The sequence below is a fragment of the Camarhynchus parvulus genome, chromosome 17 (genome assembly GCF_901933205.1).
Source record: "Camarhynchus parvulus chromosome 17, STF_HiC, whole genome shotgun sequence".
In the NCBI taxonomy this organism is placed as follows: Eukaryota; Metazoa; Chordata; class Aves; order Passeriformes; family Thraupidae; genus Camarhynchus; species Camarhynchus parvulus.
In genome coordinates this window covers 2,168,537-2,188,783 of record NC_044587.1, presented here as the reverse complement: position 1 = coordinate 2,188,783, position 20,247 = coordinate 2,168,537, and the positions used below count along the sequence as shown (strand labels likewise).

General features: G+C 41.7%; 1 protein-coding gene across 4 annotated transcripts in view; it reads left to right on the top strand.

The window, feature by feature from the left end:
- CAMSAP1 (calmodulin regulated spectrin associated protein 1) overlaps positions 1-17,647 on the top strand; it is a 32,487-nt gene extending 14,840 nt beyond the window's left edge. For 3 of the 4 annotated variants that reach the window (XM_030961292.1, XM_030961296.1, XM_030961293.1), the window contains exons 3-19: positions 2,160-2,422; positions 2,608-2,769; positions 3,387-3,467; positions 4,424-4,456; positions 7,635-7,776; positions 8,731-8,870; positions 8,970-9,066; positions 9,493-9,670; positions 10,260-10,354; positions 10,707-10,791; positions 11,153-13,586; positions 14,268-14,404; positions 14,493-14,701; positions 14,784-14,886; positions 15,233-15,348; positions 15,607-15,725; positions 16,159-17,647. In XM_030961292.1, the coding sequence (XP_030817152.1) occupies positions 2,160-2,422; positions 2,608-2,769; positions 3,387-3,467; positions 4,424-4,456; positions 7,635-7,776; positions 8,731-8,870; positions 8,970-9,066; positions 9,493-9,670; positions 10,260-10,354; positions 10,707-10,791; positions 11,153-13,586; positions 14,268-14,404; positions 14,493-14,701; positions 14,784-14,886; positions 15,233-15,348; positions 15,607-15,725; positions 16,159-16,461 (4,697 nt within the window). In that variant the 3' untranslated portion in view covers positions 16,462-17,647. The remainder of the gene's footprint in view (positions 1-2,159; positions 2,423-2,607; positions 2,770-3,386; positions 3,468-4,423; positions 4,457-7,634; positions 7,777-8,730; positions 8,871-8,969; positions 9,067-9,492; positions 9,671-10,259; positions 10,355-10,706; positions 10,792-11,152; positions 13,587-14,267; positions 14,405-14,492; positions 14,702-14,783; positions 14,887-15,232; positions 15,349-15,606; positions 15,726-16,158) is intronic. The other variant, XM_030961294.1, reaches the window with a different exon arrangement.
- Positions 17,648-20,247: the final 2,600 nt, after the last annotated feature.

Sequence of the window (20,247 nt, the reverse complement as noted above, 5' to 3'; positions counted from 1 at the left end):
TTTAATCAGAAATTGATGTGGGAGCTCTGCCTGCCCCTGTCACAGGGGGGCTCAGCTCCCATGGCCTCTCCTGTGTTGGTAATGTGTGTAAAGACCCCAGTCCTATGGATTGCTTCCCTCCTGGGCGTGTCAGTGCTGCAGAGAATCCCTTTTCCTTGCTGTGGTTACAATCTATAAAATAATCCCAGTCTCTCTACCTTGTGGAGAAGGGAAAATCCCCAGGAAAATCCAGACTGTGGGGCAGGAGAGGTTTCAGGGCTCTTTGTCCACCATTCCAGCCCAATTCCAGGCAGTCACCTCAGTTCCTGAGCTGGTGGAGAGCAGGTGTTGGAACAAAACCCCTCATCCAAGTGCTTCAGATGTCAGGCTTTTGGGATTTGCATCTTTTTTTTGTGTTGTTTTAAAAAAAGCCTTTAAAATTTGGAGTGGTGCTCATGCTCTGCCAGAGATATACAACCTCATGGATATTTTATGAGCTTGTATTATTTCCTTTCACAAATAATTCTAGTACAAAGCAACATGTCTTTGGTTGTTAAAGGTGTAGCTGCCTGTAATGAACTAAAATGTTGAATTATATGAGCTGCTTTGCATTTGGATTTTTGCATCTTTCCTCAGTCTTTAGAAATGGAAGCTGGAGTTCTCTATCTGGAAATGGAAATGGCCATTAACTGGAATGAGCTTTCAACAGCCTTTGATTTTAGGTCAGGTTCACTAATGTTAAGAAGATTAAAAATATCTGAATTTATTATGTGTTTCACTAAAAATGGCCAGCCATGTTAACAAATGCTACTTAGATGGTGCCACTTGGTTTTATTTTGTCTCCTCCAGCCACCTTCAGTGGAAAGTCACATTCAGTGTCACAGAAAAGAAAAATAATTATCTTAATTTTTAAAAATTTCAGAGAGCTTTTTAAACTTTCTTCCCATTTTGAAAAAGGGTTAGCACTGTCTGACTAGCAGGAGCTGTTAGACAACACTGGTTTGCTGCATATTTTTATCTGAGATGTAGCTCGTGCAATAACACTCTGTCTCCATCCCTCTTCTTCATGAACATCAAGTGCTCTGCAGTATACAATTATTGTGTGCCTTATTTTGCAGCTCAAAGATATGGGTAGGAGTTTCTTGGAATGGGAAAATTTAATTATTCTGGAAACGAGCTGAATGAAAAGTAAATATGCTGCCAAATTAATAATTCTTTTAAGTGTAGATGTATATATTTAAAATGAACTGTTTAAGTGACTTTGGGGAAAGATATTCAGAGTGACTGGATTGCATCAGATAGAATTTTATGTTTGAAATTTAGGAAATGTCAGGCTTCTATTAAGACAATACACTTGAGGCTAGAAAATATTTTTCTTGGAGCTGCAGACTCTCATTATTCCTGCTCAGTTGTTATAAAGATCAATAGCTTCCAGCCTGATTACCCAACATGAGGAGAAGGATTTATTTTGGGATATAGAACAAGGGATGGATTTGAGATGTCTTGGACATATCTAGAGTGATTGGAATATTGGTTGTTGTTAGTGCCTTTCTCTCCTGCCAGCTCTGAGCTGTGCTGGGAGTAGTAAAAATGTGTTTATGGCTGGGGGTGTGCAAGGGTGAGGCCCTCTGTGTTGCTAATTTTAGCTTCTTCTAAATTACTACACTCAGGGTCTAGGATCAGTTTGATAAAATTCTAACACAGCTTGTGGAAATTGGGCCAAGGCAGAAGAAGTTCCATTTTAGACTTGGTTTAAAGTTCCTGCTTAATCCAAATGGAGTGGTTTTGCTTCCTAGGCTTGAATTATTTAAAGGCTGAAAGCTGCAAGAGTTTGATTAATACTCTTGACAAAAAATAGATAATCAGCTCACTGGTTGGTTTGTGAAGTGTTCAAGGTTTTAGTCAGATATTTTGGTCTTTTCCTTCTGAATTGCCAAAATTCATTAAAAAATTGGTGGCTTGGTTTAGAGACCCTGTTGGTGATGCAGCCTTGCAGTTCTCCAATTGCTGTGCACAGATGCTTGGGGATTTTGCTGTGAAGATGTGGATAAACCTTGCCTATCTGATTTTAACCCTGCCCACCCATTTTAACCTGTGGTAAAACGTGGATCCCACTAACATTCCCCAAGCACTCCTGGTGCTCAGTGGTGCCACACGCGCTGTTCTCTCTGCCCTTGCAGACAACGTCCCGGAGGAGCTGAAGGACCCGTTCTACATCGACCAGTACGAGCAGGAGCACATCAAACCCCCAGTGATCAAACTGCTGCTCTCCAGCGAGCTCTACTGCCGCGTCTGCAGCCTCATCCTCAAGGGGGACCAGGTGGCAGCTCTGCAGGGACACCAGTCCGTGATCCAGGCGCTGTCTCGGAAGGGGATTTACGTCATGGAGAGCGATGATACACCTGTGTCTGAGTCTGATCTGGGCTCTGCACCAATCAAAATGGTTCGCTTAATTAAATCCACCTAATCATCTTCTTTTTATTTAACGCTAGTTAAGAGCTCTTCACTCCATTTACTATTTTAATTTCTAGGTCGTTAACCTTAGCAATGTTTTGGTTTAAATACAGTTAGAACGTACCTTGTTTAAAAGGGATTTTATTTTCCAATCCTCTTTGTTTTCTCTTTCAGAGTTCTCATATGGCAATGATTGATGCTCTTATGATGGCCTACACTGTAGAAATGATCAGCATTGAGAAGGTGGTTGCCAGTGTCAAGCGTTTCTCTACATTCAGTGCCTCAAAAGAACTGCCCTATGATTTGGAGGATGCCATGGTTTTCTGGATTAACAAGGTAAAATTTACTTTGGGAAAAGCCTGCCTGTCTTTTCTTGTCACCTTTCAGATTTTTAAGATGGATTCTGATGCGTGTCTTCCTTTCTTACTTGTGCGTTTCTACCATCCCTTTTACTTTAGCAACTTTTTTTCTTAGGGAAGGATAAAGCTGGTAAATTTAAAAATAAAAAAGATAATAAGGAACTAACTTAGAAAAATTGTAAAAATTGAATTCTTTATTTTCAGAGAAGTTGCTATGAGATGTTTTTTTGGTTGGTGGGGGTTTTTTAGGTGAAGCACTGTTCCATGCTAAATAAGAAGATGGACTTAACTCTGACTAGATGGAACATTTAACAGAAGTGCTGGAATTTTTCCAAGGGCAGCAGTTAAGTTACTCTAATTCTTTTGAGTGACAAGAGTCACATTCCAAAGAGAATGTGTCCTTGCAAACCCAGGATTGTGATTTCAGCTCCTGCTAATAGAGACTTGGTTTAGAAAACTGCTGTACCATGCTTTTCTATGAACTTTTTATGTTTGTAGCATGAGTTGACTGTTAAGTAACAGGAGCAAGAAGGACACTTGTGGAAACATATCCAAGGTGTATTTTAATTCATTTTCTATGCTACTCTCTTTTAGGTGAACCTTAAAATGAGAGAGATAACAGAGAAAGAGATTAAATTAAAACAACAACTAATGGAAAGTCCAGGGCATCAAAAGGTAAAACAAATTTGTCTTCAGTTGTAATATTGTGTGTTGATGATGAATGGATTTAAATATCAGTATTTTCTTTGTCAGGCAAGTGTGAGGGCTCCAATTCTCAAAAGTGAGATTTTCTGCATGCACTTTGTTTTGTCTCTGTCATCAGTGCCCTTCCCTGCCTTTGAAGCCCACTGGTATCTCCTGACTTTCCTTTAAGTTTCAGTAGGATGAAAACAACTTGTTTCAACTAAAATAACCTGTATCAACTGTATGTGGGTAAATATGACTCAGCTTTCACAGCACAAAATATATGTTATATATTTTGAAAGCTCTTGGGGCATGTTCTTTTTGCATGTTGTTTGTCCAGTGTTTATTTAGGGACTTATTCAGGTTCTGTCCAGGAAGGATACTCTTGGCATTCAAATATTGTATGTGTGTGTTTGTAGTTTTTTCCAGCTTTTTCCCTTGAAATTATATTGGAATGCACTAATATTGCAAAATATAGCACACTTTCATTTCTGGAGAATGTCAAATAGGTCTTTCTCCAACATAATATCTATCCGAGCTCCCAATTTGTGATTTCATAAAACCTTAAATTACAAATAACATATTCTTTCCTCAAATTGGCATTACTAGGCAAAGGGCTCAAAGTGTGACCTCTGAACAAGGCACAGTTTAATTTTCATGTTAGTGGTGAAGGTGTTTATGTACCTTTTATGGAAAATAATATCCTTCATCAAAAAAGAGCTGCTTAATTTACAAGTTGATCTGTGGTCTAAAGGATCTCTTGAATTATTTGACCCTATTGGCTATTGGGTCTCATTTGGTATCTTTAAATCTCAATTTCTAGGCTACAAGGCCTCTGAAATATGAAAGTGTTTGTTGCTGAAGTGCATTTAAGTATTACTGCTTTTAACTTGCATTGCTGATGTTCCTTTCCTATTCCTACGTTCCTTTCCTTGCTTCCTGAGCAGTCTCCTTCCAAATGGTATTGGAAATTAGTACCTGTAAGTGAACTACTTTTACACCAGTTGTCATCCACAAAATCATGGCTTTTTAAACTTCCTCAGAGTGTTTGCTTCCATTGCAATGCTTCTCAGCTGCTCTTTGCAAAACACCTTTGTGAGCTTTTGGGTCATCAGGCTTTGTTTCCACGCCGTGCTTTTTGCATACTGTACAGCACACAGCATACTCCCTTTGCAGCATCTCCAAATTGCTTCCACACTGCAGGAGTCAGGGAGGTGGAGTAGCAATAAAAAAATTTTCAAAAACTAGAAAATGACCAGTTGAAATGGTTGCATTTACTGGGTTTGGTTTGAGTAGGAAGTGATGACAGCACTGAGGTGAGAGAAAAGCTGGGCAGCTTAAAGGGCTGCCTAATCTTGGAATCCATAGTTAAGATACTCAGATGTTTGTGCTTAAATAATGCTCTTACACTGCTCCTGCACCTGCTCTGCTGCAGATTTGTGAATCTGTCAGAGCCAGAGCACTGCTGTTCACTGAGGTGGGGTAGGAGATGGGCCAGCCCAGTTTGCTGGGACACTTGCTGGGATTGTGTGCTCAGTTAAGGAGCCTGGAGCTGGCACAGTGGGAGGGAAGGCAGTTTGCACTTTGGAACAAAATACAGATTTTTCTTTCTGCTGAAGTGTGAAATTGGAATATCAATTCCACTATATATTAAAAAAAAAAAGAAAACAAAACAACCAAAATGTGCTTATAGAAATCCTTCTTTCTTTTGTCAGAGTTTTCTGGGTTTATTTCAACTTGCAGAGATTTTTCCTTTGTTCCTTTGCTTTCCTTTGATGCCCTTTCTCCTGCCCTTGCAGGAGCTGGTGTTACTCATTTTCTCTCTGGGAAGATGAGCTGTTGTCTCAGTTGTTAATTCCAAAGGGCAGAGCACTTGGAAAAGGCAGGTGTGATCAGGCAGCCTCCCCATGATCCCTCTGCCTTCCCACGGGGAGCTCAGTCCCACTGCAGCCTCCTAATCCTTTGTTTGAGCCAGATCTGTAGGCTGGAGTAAAAACTTTTAAATATCTGAAATTAAAGGAAGGAGTAAACAAAGGTTGTCTCACTTCTAGTCCACTTGGATTTTAATGGTTTACTGGCAGGTTTTGCAGTCTCTCAAAGTTGTTGTCAGGTTCTGTCAATTCTGTGCTTTTTTATTTTGTGATTTTTGTTTGGTTGGAATAGAATAATCTCTATTTCAGTAGCACTGCTTCTGCAATTACTGCATACAAATGTCATTCACTGTATGCCTGGGCAGGAGGGTTACAAACTACAACACTTGGCTTAGAAAATAAGGAAGAATTCAGAATTTTCAGTGTAAAAGACTGAAGGGTTAACAGAATAACAGCTGAGAAAAAAAAATAATTAAATCCATAAAAACCCTCTTTGATAAATTTGTTGGGTTTTTCCACTACAGCTAAAATAAACAAGGAATCTTTACAGATTTTAGTTCTTGGTATTGACTGTCATTGATTTAAATTCCATTTAAGCCTATTGGAAAAGAAATATTTTTATCTGCTTTAACTACAGGAGGAATTAAAGTTGAAAAAGAATTTCTGAAGGTTTTTTTTTAATATGCTTATTTTAAGTGGATAAATGCTGACCCTTTCAAGCTAACCAATTTCCCTTGGTGTGCACACTTATTCTACCAGACTTAACAACCACATTTCTAGTGCATAATGGATGTTGCTGATGCCTTTGATTTGTTTCTTGTTTGAATAATCACCATCCTATATCTCACTGTTTCTCTCTGTAAGCCTGATCTGATGCATGCCCTATCTCACTGCATGCTGGAGCCAGTGGAATATGCTCGTGTGGTACAGTATGATTCCCATCCCATTCCATCTTCATGGAGTGCTCCAGGCTGGGGAAAAACCCAATTTGCACCTGGGAAAAGGACAGGAAAAATAACATTAGCATGCAGAGATAGCTTTGAGTTCCTTGGGAAACTTGGGGTGTAGCATATGCAAAATAAAGAGAAGAAACTGGTTCTCATTGCTCCAAGTGATCTTCATTGCTCTGAACAGATTTTTTCACAGCCTGTGCCATCCAAAACTGACACCTAGGACTGTGTGTGTGTGTAGAGCTTTCCCAGGCTGGCTTGGGAAGTGTAGGATGTTGGTAAAACCCAGCTTTCCTCTGATGAGTCAGTGTGTGATTGGTGTGCCTGCAGAGCAGACAAGAGATTCTGTTCAGTCCCAGTGCTGTCAGTGCCCTGAAGTGTCCAAGGGGTGTTTTCCCAGCACTGCCAGGTGTTTCTGCCAGGCCCTGCAGTGCATTCTGCTTTTGCTCTCCCACCTGCTTTGCTGCTCAGTTTAGACACAGCTTCCCATAGTGTGTGGATGCTCAGGAAACAGCAACCCTGGAACTTGCAAAACTTGCAAGAAGCAATGCCAAGATTTGTTCTTCAGCTGACTGGCTTTGGCAGCTCCAAATTCCCTGAGGGCTGCAGGATGCTTTGCACCAGAGCTCGATTTTGATCTGTAGTAAATCAAGGGGAGTTTTGCTGGGGATGTCAAGGCCTCCTCCTCTCTGAGTATTTTGGAAAAGGTGGTTTTTATTTTTGCACAACACCTGTGTTGCACACAGGTGTGCCACGCTCTGGTTCCCTCTGAGAGAGCTTTGCTGTCTGTGGGCGCAGCAGCAAACCCATGGATGTGGGTAAGGGATGAGAGATCACCAGCCCCTCAGAATTATTTTTGCTGTGTTTTGTTTCTCCCAAGCTTTAAGTATTCTCATGTAGCTCCCCATGTCTCATTCTTTGGATCTGCTGCATTCATGCATCTGTGGGGAAGGGTTTTGAGTTAAATTGATGATAATAAGTTAAAATGTGTGAATGAAGTGAGGAATCCAGCAGCACAGATTGCCCCTGGCCATGAGGAGACTGAATGGCAGGTGAGCAACCTGCCCTAGTGCAAGGTTGGGTTGAATGATCTTTAAGGTCCCTTCCAACCCAAACTATTCTAGGATTAAAAGGGAAACACCATTTCCTTCAGAATTGGCTTCCACAGGGAGAAAAGCACAACTTTGTCAGCTGGGTTTGACTTGGGGCAGAATGGCAGAAAGGATCCAGCGAAAAGAGTTTTCAATGCTTAACACAGATTCCTTTTTCTTTGCTTTTTGGGTTTTTTTGTCTTTTAGCCTCTTCAGCATGATGTGAACCCTTGTTTCTCTCTGTAGGTGCGTTACAGAAGGGACCACCTCTCCAGCAGGCAGTTACCCTATTTCCCTGTGCTGGAAGATCTGATGAAGGATGGTAGTGATGGTGCTGCTCTTCTAGCTGTGATTCACTATTATTGTCCAGAGCAAATGAAACTGGATGGTATGTAATAAAGGTTTTGAGGGAATCAAAGGAATAAAAGGCTTTCAGGCTTTGAAAGCTGAACTAGAAATACATGAAAAATTTAAAATGCAGCACATTTAATGGGTAGTGGAGTATGGGAGGTTGGAGGCAGGTCACATATGGAATCTGCATTTTTAAAAGAATCTCTCTTGGATCTTGGTTTTTTTACTTACTGTATTTAGAAGACTGTGTATTATGAGCCACAAAAGAATCCTTTCTTTTCCAGTTTTAGAATATGTGGCTTTCTTTGCTCAAATAACTGAGCTTGGTTTCAATGCCATAGAAATGGAGTACATCTCCACCAGTGTTAGCTGATAATTCTCATTTTTTTCTTGGCATAACTTGGCATTTTAAAATGTAGATTATGAAATAGTTTCTCTCAATCTGCAGAAATTGTCACTCTTGAGCATTGCAAAACTTGAGTTCTCCTTCCCAGAAAATGTTTTTCTTAATAAATCAATGTCCTTGTTGCATTAACTTCTGCAAATCAACATTTTGCATTGGTTTTTAAATTCTCAGATATGTTGTACCTTGCAGAGCTCCTGAGTGTTTTCAGAAGGAACCAGCACTGTGAATCCTAGGAGTAACCCTTTATTATATGCAAATCAAGATGTCTGGTTTTAATTGCTTTTGTATTTTGTCATTATGTGTGTTCTCTGTAGCCTGTTTACCTTTTCTGTGGCTGTGGTAGACAGAATCCCCTGTGGATTCAGAAATGAATGCAGAACTGATACTGTTCTCTGTGGTTTTCTTCCTCCTTTTCCTGTCCCTCTGGCACTGAGCAGGTAGAGAAATGTCACTGGTAGCCAGCAAATATCCAGTGCTGGTGTAGAGTCTGTGAAGTTCCTGTATTTAGTGTTTCTGTGAGCTGGGGGTGGAAGGGTGATCCCTTGGGAAAGTGCCAGAACTTACTCAGCCCTCTCTCCTTCCCAGATATCTGTTTGAAGGAGGTGACATCAATTGCAGACAGCCTCTATAACATTCAGCTCTTGAGAGAATTCTCAAATGAGTACCTAAACAAATGCTTTTACCTCACCTTGGAGGACATGTTGTATGCTCCTTTGGTTTTAAAGGTAAGAAACATAACAAAAGATGGATTTTTCAATAAAATGTGGGTAAATCAGGAGTGTTTTGTTAATGTGAGGTGTAATTTTCCTTTTTTTCTGTTTCAGCCTAATGTCATGGTGTTCATTGCAGAGCTCTTCTGGTGGTTTGAGAATGTCAAACCAGACTTTGTACAGCCAAGAGATATCCAGGAAATAAAAGATGGTAAGTTTGTGACCACAGATAACTGACAGCATATTATTAGAAAACACTTACATTGTAGTGAAACTGTTGCCTAGTCGTGTTTCCTTGGAAAGTTTATTTCTACCCAAGTTTTATTCTTGCTGAGGCTCTTTGAAAAGCAGTAAAGTAGAAGGAAAATTAGTCCTAGATCCACTTGAGTTCTGATTTTTTGGATGGATAATTTTTGAACATACAGTTTTCCCCCTAAACCCACTAATTAATTATTAATTTTAATTATTAATTTGTTTCATTACGCTCACCAGAATACAGGTATTTTAAATAAAGACCAGTACTGCAGGTTACAGTGTAGACAAAGTTTCCCTTCCACCCTGTGCAATGTGAGAGCTTCCTGTGCTGTTTGCTCCTCCCTGCCCCTGCGTGGTGCTGACGCTGTCCCTTTGTGCCCAGTCAAGGCAGTGATGCAGCAGAAGAGCAGCCGGCCCCCTGTCCCCATCTCCAACGCCACCAAGCGCAGCTTCCTGGCCACTCCTGCCAGCCCCAGCCCAGCAGAGCTGCAGCCCCCAGCCCAGGCAGCCCCTGAGGCCTGCAGCAGGTACTACCTGCACCCCGAGGAGCCTGACTACCTGTGAGTGTGTCTTCATCTTGTTCCACCTTCTCTTTGTGCCTCTGTTTGGATAACCTGGGGATTTGTGCTGCTGAGCGTTGTCATTTTGCCACAAACTGAGTGACTTTAGAGTCCCCAAGGGGCTCCAAAGCTGTCCAGGGCCTTGCTTGGAGCAGGCTGCTCTTGTGGAAGGTGTCCACGGAACTGGATGGTCTTTAAGGTCCCTTCCAACCCAAACCATTCTGGGGTTCTGTGAAAGCAAACTTCAGCATGATCTGATGTGGTTAATGAAAAGAGTTTTCAGCTGACATAAATTTCATGGTGACCTCTAAGTCACTTCAGCCTTTGCTTTGTCTTGAATTTACTATTTACATAAGCATTGTCTTAAATCTGCTGCATTTAGAAACTTAGTTTAATTTCAGGTAATAAGTTTACTTTTGTTTTGTTACATGTGAAAAACTTCTTGTTAAGGAACTTCTAAAAAATCCCTGATACTATGTTTTAAAGAGGATGAGGGTAACTTACCAATGTGACTTTGCAATTTGATATTTCTTCTGATTATAGAAAAAGAAATTCTTTGTAGTAATGAATTTTTGCCTTTCTGGATTAGTGGCAAAGGAGGAAGCCCTGCCTTCAGCCCTTCCCATCCACTGCTGCCTTTGAGACAAAAGCAACAAAAATCTTTACAGGGAGAAGACAGCCCTGGTAAGTCTGCCTTGAATCTGCCTTTCAACAAACAATGACTGTCAATGTCAATACTATAATTCATTAAAATGTGAGTCAATTTCTGTAAGTTATTTAGAATTTAATTAGTCTGCAGTAACACAAGTGGGTGAGCATGTTGAGTTTTAGTAAATCTTAAAGATCTTTTTAAGAAACGTAGTGGATTTTAATTTTTTTCAGGCTTTGACTGTGTCTGGTGGCAGCTGCAGCAAATCTGTTTTCTGCTGCCATCTGTTGGGGAAGGAGTTGACTCTGTTTCTATGTTTGCTGTTAAATGAGGCAAAAGAGCTGGTTTAAGGACCATTTCTAAACTACCAATTAAAAACCATTTCAGGCCATCGGCACCGTTCGAATTCTCTGACCCGCGTTGATGGGCAGCCACGAGGGGCTGTTCTGGCATGGCCAGAGAAGAAACCCAGGTAATTATTTATTACAGCATTGCTTGAGGAAATGATACTGGGACAATTTGATTGTGGTAATGTGGTATCACTGCCCTAGAACTGCACTGACAGTCACTTAATTTTGTTCTCTCCTTATGTGCACTTTCAGAGCTGACTGATTTTAGATTTGCAATTGAAAATTCGTTAGCCGTGATTTTCAGCAAGTGCTCTTGAAAATGGAAGTATCTGAAGTTGCTGCTTGGTATTGCTGGTCACTCGTGGTACAGGATGCATTTTAAAAATAAAACAACTATTTTAGCTCTCTGAATCATGGTCTTTATTTCAACAAATTGTACCTTGTTGTGCTTGAGTGTCAGTAGATTCTTCTTATCTTTTTTAGGCCTCTATCTCAGCCAACACCATTTGCTCTTCATCATTCTGCCAGTACTGATGTGGACCCTGGCTCTGGTGACAGCATTAGCCTGGCCAGGTCCATCAGCAAGGACAGTCTTGCTTCCAACATTGTCAATGTTACCCCCAAAAATCAGCCCCACCCTCCATCAGTGAAAGCTAATGGGAAGAGTTTGCTGAACAATGTAGAAATGGAGGATGAGGATGAAGAGCTCATTGCAATCATCAGATCTGAAGAAAGGCCAAACCGTGGTGACCCTGAGGTGCAGAATGCAGCGCCCAGGGTGCCCAGCATAGTGGCCACAGCGTGGTCTCCAAAAACAAACAGTGACCCTGCAGACAGCAAAGCTGAGAGTTTTTACCTGGAGCCTTTAATGCCTGCAGTCCTGAAACCAGCCAAGGAAAAACAGGTCATCAATAAAGAGGATGAGTGTGGGGAGGGGAAACAGAGGAGTTTTGTAACCAAGAGGTTAAATGAAGGACACTTGTCTTTGATCCGCAAGAAAGCCTCGAGCAGTCATGGTGAGCATGACCTCAATAGGACTTTTACTCCCATTTCTAGCTCTGATTTCACTCCAGTTGCAGATGCCAGTTCTGCAGATGCAATGGCCCTGGGGGAGGCAGGTATAGAAGCTTCCAGACCTTTGGCTAGTAGCAGTTTAGATCCTTCCTCTCAGGAGCTATCCACTGGAGGATTCTTTCTTCATGCTGCTAAAGCTGATGACGAGGTAACGAGTAAAGTCAATGTGAGTTATGGGAAAGGTCTCAGCCTGCACGTTCAGGATACAACCTGGACCATGGTGAGACAGGACTCAGAGCCAGATCTATTGGACATGGAAGATGCTGACCAGGATTTGGTGGCCATAGACAACCATCCTATAGTCACTAAGTACATTGGTGAGGAGGAGTCTGCCAAGCTGCAGGAGGACATGAAGGTGAAGGAGCACGAGGACAAGGACGATGCCAGCGGTCGCTCCAGCCCCTGCCTGAGCACCATCTCCCAGGTGAGCAGCGTGTCCATGGCCAGCGGCAGTGTCCGCATGACCAGCTTTGCAGAGAGGAAGCTGCAGAGGCTCAACAGCTACGAGACCAAGTCCAGCACCAGTAGCTCCCAAAAAACCACCCCAGATGGATCAGAAAGCTGCCCAGCACCACTGACCACGTGGAAACAGAAGCGAGAGCAGAGCCCCAACAGGCAGAACAAAGACAATGTGAATCTTTTAGCTTCGGAGCTGGTGCAGCTCCACATGCAGCTGGAAGAGAAGCGCAGGGCCATAGAGGCTCAGAAGAAGAAGATGGAAGCCTTATCGGCAAGGCAGAGACTAAAATTGGGCAAGGCAGCTTTCCTGCATGTTGTTAAAAAAGGGAAGTCTCCTGATGGTCCACAACCTCTTAAACCAGAACATTTTGCAAAAGAGTATTCCCGGCACAATGGGGAAGATTTAGATGAAGTTTCTTTGGGTTCCAAATCTGAGGAGTTTCTTGTGAAAGAGGAGGAGAGAGAAGAAATGCTCAATGATTCTCAAGAAGTAGCAAAAAAAATGCAGGAAAGCCTGGCTTTTGCTGAGCAACACAAAGCAAAAGACCCTGCTGCTATGCACGATCTGGAAAAAAGTAAAATTATTTCTGTTGCCCTCCTAGAAGACAATGTGACTGAAGCAGATATAAATGAATGTGATCTTTCTATCGAGAAGCTGAATGAAACAATCAGCACCCTGCAGCAGGCCATCTTAAAGATATCCCAGCAGCAGGAGCTGCTCATGAAATCTCCAACAGTGCCATCCCCAGGAACCAGAAGTAACTCTCAGGACCAAAAGGTGAAACCTTCAATTCATTTTGTTGAGCCCCTGTCTCCAACTGGAATGAATAGCCTGCGGAAACCGCCGCGCCTCGGCCAAGGAAGGACTCCCCGGCCAGGAAGGCCCTCAGAGCTGAAAGTCCCTAAGGACAGGCAGCAGAATTCAGCACGTGTGAAAACCCCAACTCCCAGCCTAGAAAACCTTCCACATTTGAGACCTTTCCCACCCAGTAGCTTGGCAAAGACACCCACAGAAGTGGGACTGGAAAGCAGCCCTGACCATGGGAGTGGTTCCCAAGAGAAGTGTTTCTTTGATACCTATAGACTTCATGACGAGAGCAATCAAAGGGCTCTTGTTCTCTCCACCTCCAAAGATGCAAATATTCTGTCTGAAATGAGCAAAGAGGTGAATAACAGCTTCAAGGAAACAGGGTTGAATTCTTCTGATGGCTCAGGAAAAGAAAATGTCCCAGTGGATGAGCCCCTGAGAAGCAAGGCCAATCTCATTGAAGTAGATTTGTCTGACTTAAAAGCTCCAGATGAAGGAGAACTTGAAAACCAGGATAGCTCCACGGATTTGATTAGTGAAGGTGATCAGAAGTCTGGTGTGGGTTTTTTCTTCAAGGTAAATGTGCTACTTTTCTCTCTTTGGTTCCTGTTACACACTCACCCAGCATTAGAACTGGTGTTTCCCAGGCTCCTGATGGAGCACAGGCCTCATTGGTTGCAATATTTGGATATAAAAAAGCTGCAGTGGAAAACAGTTACTTCTGGAAAAAGAGATAGATCAGCTCTCAAAACATTTAGTGTCTTAACTTGTGTTTAGCAATGATTATTGTCAACACCACAAACATGCTGACATGATACTTGCTCTTTTAATTTCTCTTTCAAGAAAGTCAAACAAGTCTCAGTCTCAGGGAATTTAACTTTGGGGTCTTTGTAGTGTGATTAATTTGGACTGATTGTCATTCACTGGGATTGTTTGTGGTGTTCATCCTGGCCCCCATCATTGTTGCATTGTACTTTGCAGGTCTAGAAGGTTTTGTGATAAACATATTTAAAACCAAGTCAGGCTAAGATGAGCCCCTTTTTTCTCCTCACAGACTTAAGGGAACACTAAAACTCTCTCTTAATATTTTCTTGAGCAATAAGATATTTTGATTTACGTTCAATTCTATAATGTAAAGATTTCCAAAAGTAACAGTTTTTCTTCAAATTTTCCTGCAATCATCAGCAATCTTGTGATGTCCAGCTTTAATATACTGTTCACTATTCCTTAAGTTTTCCATCCCTTTGGGTTTTTCAGGATGAACAGAAGGCAGAGGATGAGCTGGCCAAGAAACGGGCGGCGTTCCTCCTGAAACAGCAGCGCAAGGCCGAGGAGTCGCGGCTGCGGAAGCAGCAGCTGGAGGCTGAGGTGGAACAGAAAAGGGATGAGGCTCGGTAATGATGCACAGAAAAGAATTTCTCTGTAAATTAAGGTGAGGAGGTGGTTCCATGCTGAATTCACTGTCCTTGTGTTCCATGGCAGCCGCAAAGCTGAGGAGGACCGGATACGGAAAGAGGAGGAGAAGGCTCGGCGAGAACTCATCAAGCAGGAATATCTGAGGAAAAAGCAGCAGCAAATTTTGGAAGAGCAAGGGCTTGGGAAGCCCAAATCCAAGCCCAAAAAACCCAGGCCAAAGTCTGTCCATCGTGAGGAATCTTACAGCGATTCAGGCACCAAGTGTTCTTCCACACGTAAGGATTGGATTTGTTTGCTCTCCCTGAGTTTCAAATCTGCTGTCACCAATGTGTTGACATTTTCTCTCCTGTTTTGTAGCTGATAATCTGAGCAGTGCTCAGTCTGGTTCCAGTCTGTCTTTGGCCTCAGCAGCAACAACTGAGCCTGAAAGTGTTCACTCTGGTGGCACTCCCTCTCAGAGGTACAGCCAGCTTCTCTTGGGTTTCTCTGTCCTGGGGGATGAAACAGTTTTGGGCTTCAGTGCTGATTGCTTCACCTCACTGGCAGAGGAGCACAATCAGCATTGCTGAATTCATCTGGTGTATGTGGCTGCCAGCTGCAGTGTTCTGTGCAAACTTTCAATTTTGTTTTATTTTCTCCCAGAGGAGTCAGAGTTTTGCTTTGATTTCTAGCAAGGAGAATCCGACTGTTCTGGGGAGGAAAAGGGAGAATATTCTGTTCCATTAAGGGACAGCAGCATTTATGTGAGATTACAGGGCCAAACCCCAAAATCTTGGCATATAATTTTTTATTTATTTCCCTCCCAGAGTTGAATCAATGGAGTCCTTACCCATTCTGAGCAGAAATCCCAGCAGAAACACAGAGAGAGACTGGGAGAATGCTTCCACAGCATCTTCTATTGCTTCGGTGGCAGAATACACAGGTGCCTGCTTTGTTTTAGTTTAGTTGCTTTTGTTTAGTTTTTTTGTTCATTTATTATGAATACTAGGTCAGGAAAATCTGTGATGTGTTTCATGTTATTTTTGAGAAGCTGTCAGGTGTATTTTGTTCTGTTTAATATCTTTAAAAGTAAGTCATTCTAGAAAAATAATGAGGGTTTTTTTCTTTTTTTCTCTTTGAATGAAAATCTTAGCTTTCATAAATGTCAGGCAGATAATTTTGACTTATTTATCTTCCTTAGGTCCAAAATTATTTAAGGAACCCAGCAGCAAATCCAACAAACCCATTATTCACAATGCTATATCTCACTGCTGTCTTGCTGGAAAAGTGAACGAACCACATAAGAACTCAATATTAGAGGTAAACATTAAAATTATTAATGCACTCTCAATCACATGGGTCTGTAATGCTGATTTCATAATCCCACTGCTGTGCAGCGTGAATTCCATTTCCTATAATGTGGCTGTAGAGAGCATTTTTTGCTTTCCACGTGGAAAACACGATTTACTGCATATTTACTCGGAACTCTGTATTTAGAGTTCTGCTTTTAGATTTATAAAGGGACTGGAAAATTATGGTAAGAGGAGCAACTATTCAGCTTAAAGCTTGGCATGGTTGTCCCAGTGAACAGCCCGTATTTACTCTGTATTTACTCAGAACTCTTTATTTAGAGTTCTGCTTTTAGGTTTATAAAAGGGCTGTAAAATTTTGTTAAGAGGAACAATTATTCAGCTTAAAGCTTGGCATGGTTGTCCCAGTGAACAGCCCCTGTACCTGGTTGTTTTTGCTGCAGGAGCTGGAGAAATGTGATGCCAACCACTACATCATCCTGTTCCGCGACGCCGGCTGCCAGTTCCGAGCACTTTACTGCTACTACCCCGACACGGAGGAGATCTACAAGCTCACTGGGACAGGGCCAAAGAGCATCACCAAGAAAATGATTGATAAACTCTATAAGTACAGCTCGGACAGAAAACAGTTTAACGTGATCCCAGCCAAAACCATGTCTGTGAGCGTGGATGCTCTCACCATCCACAACCACTTGTGGCAGGCCAAGCGACCCGCGGTGCCAAAGAAGGGCCAGACTCGGAAATGACACCCAGCTCCTGGGGAGAAGGTTGGCTCACTGGGATTGCATTGACAGAAGACATGTTTACCATTTTCCTCCAGTTTGGTATGAAATGTGCAGAACCATAGACATTTTTTAAGAAGCTTCGGGACAGAGAACCGTGGATGCAAGTTCTTGAGGATGAAGGAACGTTGCCAGTGTTTTCTATGAATGATGAATCTGCTGTTACACCCAATGCTAACTACTGTGGCTTTCAGCTGACGAGGGACTGTGCATGTAGCAAGATCTTGAACAAGTGGATTTCCTTTTACTTGAAGCTTTTCATCGGTACAAATTGGGAATTATTTAATTCTCTTTCCTCTCCACCTCATTCCCTCCTTTTTCCTGGCGTTCTTAAAAGTTGGCAAGCTCCGAACTTGGGTAGAAGGATTGAACAGATCTTGGGTGAAGTGCTTTGAGTTTGGTTTGGTTTTTTAAACAGTCTTTAGGGAAATCTTCCTTTCAGACCTTTTTGAGGAACTGTTGAATACATCCAGTTGTTGTACTGTACCTACTGCCAACGTAAGTCCAGCTCTCAGATTTCTGATAAAAGCCCCAACTTGTGCTGCTCAGAACAGAGTTTACTTGCAGGATCTGTGTAGGATAAGCATTGCAAGGATTGCAAAAAAGAAGCCAGTCTTTTTCTTAAAAAAACAAATATAAAAAAATAGTTCACAAATGTAAAAGATCTCTGGAATACAATCATGAAGAGGCATAACAGGTGCTACTAGCTGGAATGTGCCTGGCTGAAACTTAAGGCAAGCTGAATGGAGCCCAGTGATTACTGATTTCAGTTTCAGGTAGTGTCCTAAAGATTTGTTTGCTTTAATAAAGGTGGATGCTGGTAGGTATAGAACATTTCCACTCTGAGCACGCTACTCCTGTACGACGGTGCACTTAATGATCACAGATTTTAATGTTTTTATTACATCATGAAATGTAATTCTACTTTCTTTGTCCTGTCTTTATTCTGAATGAGCAGCATGCTCTACAATGAAGAGTGTGTTATGTTTTTTATTTTGGGTGATATATTAATATATATTGATTTGTTTTTCTCATTTGAAAGCAATTTTTAAACAGAGACATTTGCATTTGTTTCAAAAGCCCAAATAAGTCGAATGGCTTGGATTTCTTTTCATGTTGAAATATTAAATCTTGAGTTATGACCTTAAAAGTCTTTGTGTTTCAGCAGATTAAATTTTTGTCTGTGGTAACAGGGTACATTTGCAGTTCCTTTTTTTTTTTTTTTTTTTATTTTTAACCACTCCCATGTCTCATTCTTGGCCCCAGCTGGTTCCCAAGCAGGTTTCTGTAGCTATTCCCTAATTAATTTAATCTGCTAACGAGCTCCTGCTCCCTGGGTTTGACACTTACTACCTGCAGCTCCTGTAGGTTCTGACGTGGGTTTGCACATGTTTACTTTTCTTTGAAGTGTTACTTGAATTAGTGTCTCTCGAGTGCAGGAGGCCCTGCCCGTCCTCGAGAGGAACTGAGCTCTAAATCTCTAAATCCAGAGTAATTATTGACCTTGGAGATGATGGAAGGTGCAGAGAGTTATTGTACATAGGGGAGCTGGGGGATGGCAGAAAGTGAAGCTAGCTAGGGAAAGGGAAGGTCTTCCAGTGCAGTCTCTCCGTGGTTTTTCCCCTTCCAGGACTCCCTGACTAGGCTGCTGCAACTTTGTAAATGATGTTAGATAGTTTGCTGCTTGTAAATAATTAAAGGCTTTATGGTTTCTAAAGTGCTAAGTATTAAACACCGTCATGAGTGTAACTTTTGTTACCATGCTTTTCATGCTTGTGCTTTATTTCTCACTGTTTGATATTATAAACCATATTTATTTTATGAAACACTGAAATTTAATAAAAATCATTAACTGATTTCCTTTTTATTTCATGTGTACTTTTGTTGGTGTGACACTTCATCCCCTCCCAGAACTAATACACTTTAAAGATGTGCTGTTCTGTTTGGTAGAGCTTCACCTGCAGGGAGCTGCAATAACTTTGTGACAAGAGCATGCAGTGGGACAAAAACCTCTCAGAAAAATGGGAAATAGTTTAAGGATTTATTTCATCAGACTCTTGAATCTGTCTGCTAGAGCTCCTTTGATCTGTGCAGTCACTCAGTGGCAGAACTTTGGTAATTTTCTAGTCAGTGTTGAAGTTTGGGTTAAATTTGTGGAATTCTGAATACAGAGGATTTCTGGCTGAGGTTTTAGTGCTCTCCTGTTTAACCCTTCCCTGCCAAGGACAGAAAATCCTGATGTCCTAATAAGGACATAATGAAATCCTAAAATCCTAATAAGGTGATCTGGACCCTGATAACTTCTAAAAATCCCTGCTTAGAAAATGGGGTTTTGTCCTTGCAGAGCACAGTGTGAATGCCTGAAATCAGGGAAATGTGTGGGAATCCTGTTCCCTCAGCCCCAGGGCTGGGATCCCTGCAGGTAAATGGAATTAAATTGGCAGCCTGCAGCTTAAGCTGCTTGTTTGGGTTGGTTTTCCCCAGGATTAATTGGAGCCAGGATTGTTCCCTCTGAGCTCTGTCCAAACAAGCAGAACTGGATGAAAACTCCTCCAGCTGCTGCCAGAGGTTCTGGTTGTGTTCCTGGGCAGGAGGAGGAACTGGGAGCTCTGTCTGGGACCCCTTTCTCTTTCTTACTAATAAATCCAAGAATGTACATCTTTAAAGTGCTTTAAATGCAATTTCTGCCTCTCCAGCTCTGTCCATGAGTCTGTGTGTTCCATGTGCTCTTTACATCTGTACTTGGTGTGGTTTTGTCCCATTTTCATCCTGCTCTCAGCTGGGGGAAGAGTTCAAGCCAATATAATCCAAAATCATTTGGAAAATGCTAATTTACTTTGGAAACCTTCACCTACACTGGGAGGGCTGAGGGTGCCAAGAAAATAAAGGTGATTTTTGTCCCCACTGCACTGGGGAGTTGAGTGTAGAAATCTCTGGAGTTTGGGGCTGTAGTTTGAACTAAGAATGACAGGAATGAGCTCTCAGGACTTGAATTTTCCATTCCTTTTGCTTTTTTCCCCCACAAATCCCAGAACTGATGACTAGAGCAGTGTCAGACCACCCTAAACCCCCTCACTTCCTATTTTATTTGATTTATTGTTTAAATATAGCAACAATGAGGTGTCTCCTGTTCACTCTGAGCTGACTTTCCTGGGACTTTGGTGCTGGTCCCACCCCTGGAATGGAGCAGTCCTTGTGGATGTGGACTAAGCTGCTGTGCTTATCCAATTAAGTGGCTTGCAGTTAATTAGGAGGTTAAATGTAATTAATTTTCAGCAGTTGAGGGAGAGGCAGGTGGCTGAGGGGGGTGGGTTTGGGGGTCAGAACGTGCCAAACATTCTTGGGACAAGGCTGTGCTAGGATTCTCCAAGGACATCACTCCAAAAAGAAGATTTTGGAGAAATTTGGTACCATTTTATTGCTGTTCATCTGCAGAACGGAAGAAATCTGGGGAGTATTTTGGGGTTGTATGCTTCAGATAAGTGAAACTTTATATAATAAACTTCTTCAGACCAGTTGAAATTTGGAATATTCATATGATCCACTATAATAAAGTGTATTTTCCACAATGCATTGAAAATTTTACAATTAATTCCAGGTTACCACTCAGACACTGGACTTCTCTTACCATGTAGTAAGTGAAAAATAATTATAGGTTTTTAAAATTTTGTTATTCTAGAAAGAAAATATTTCCCTGAGCTTTCTGTTGCAGGTTTGTTAAGGCTTGGTTTGGTTTTAGAGAGTTTGAAG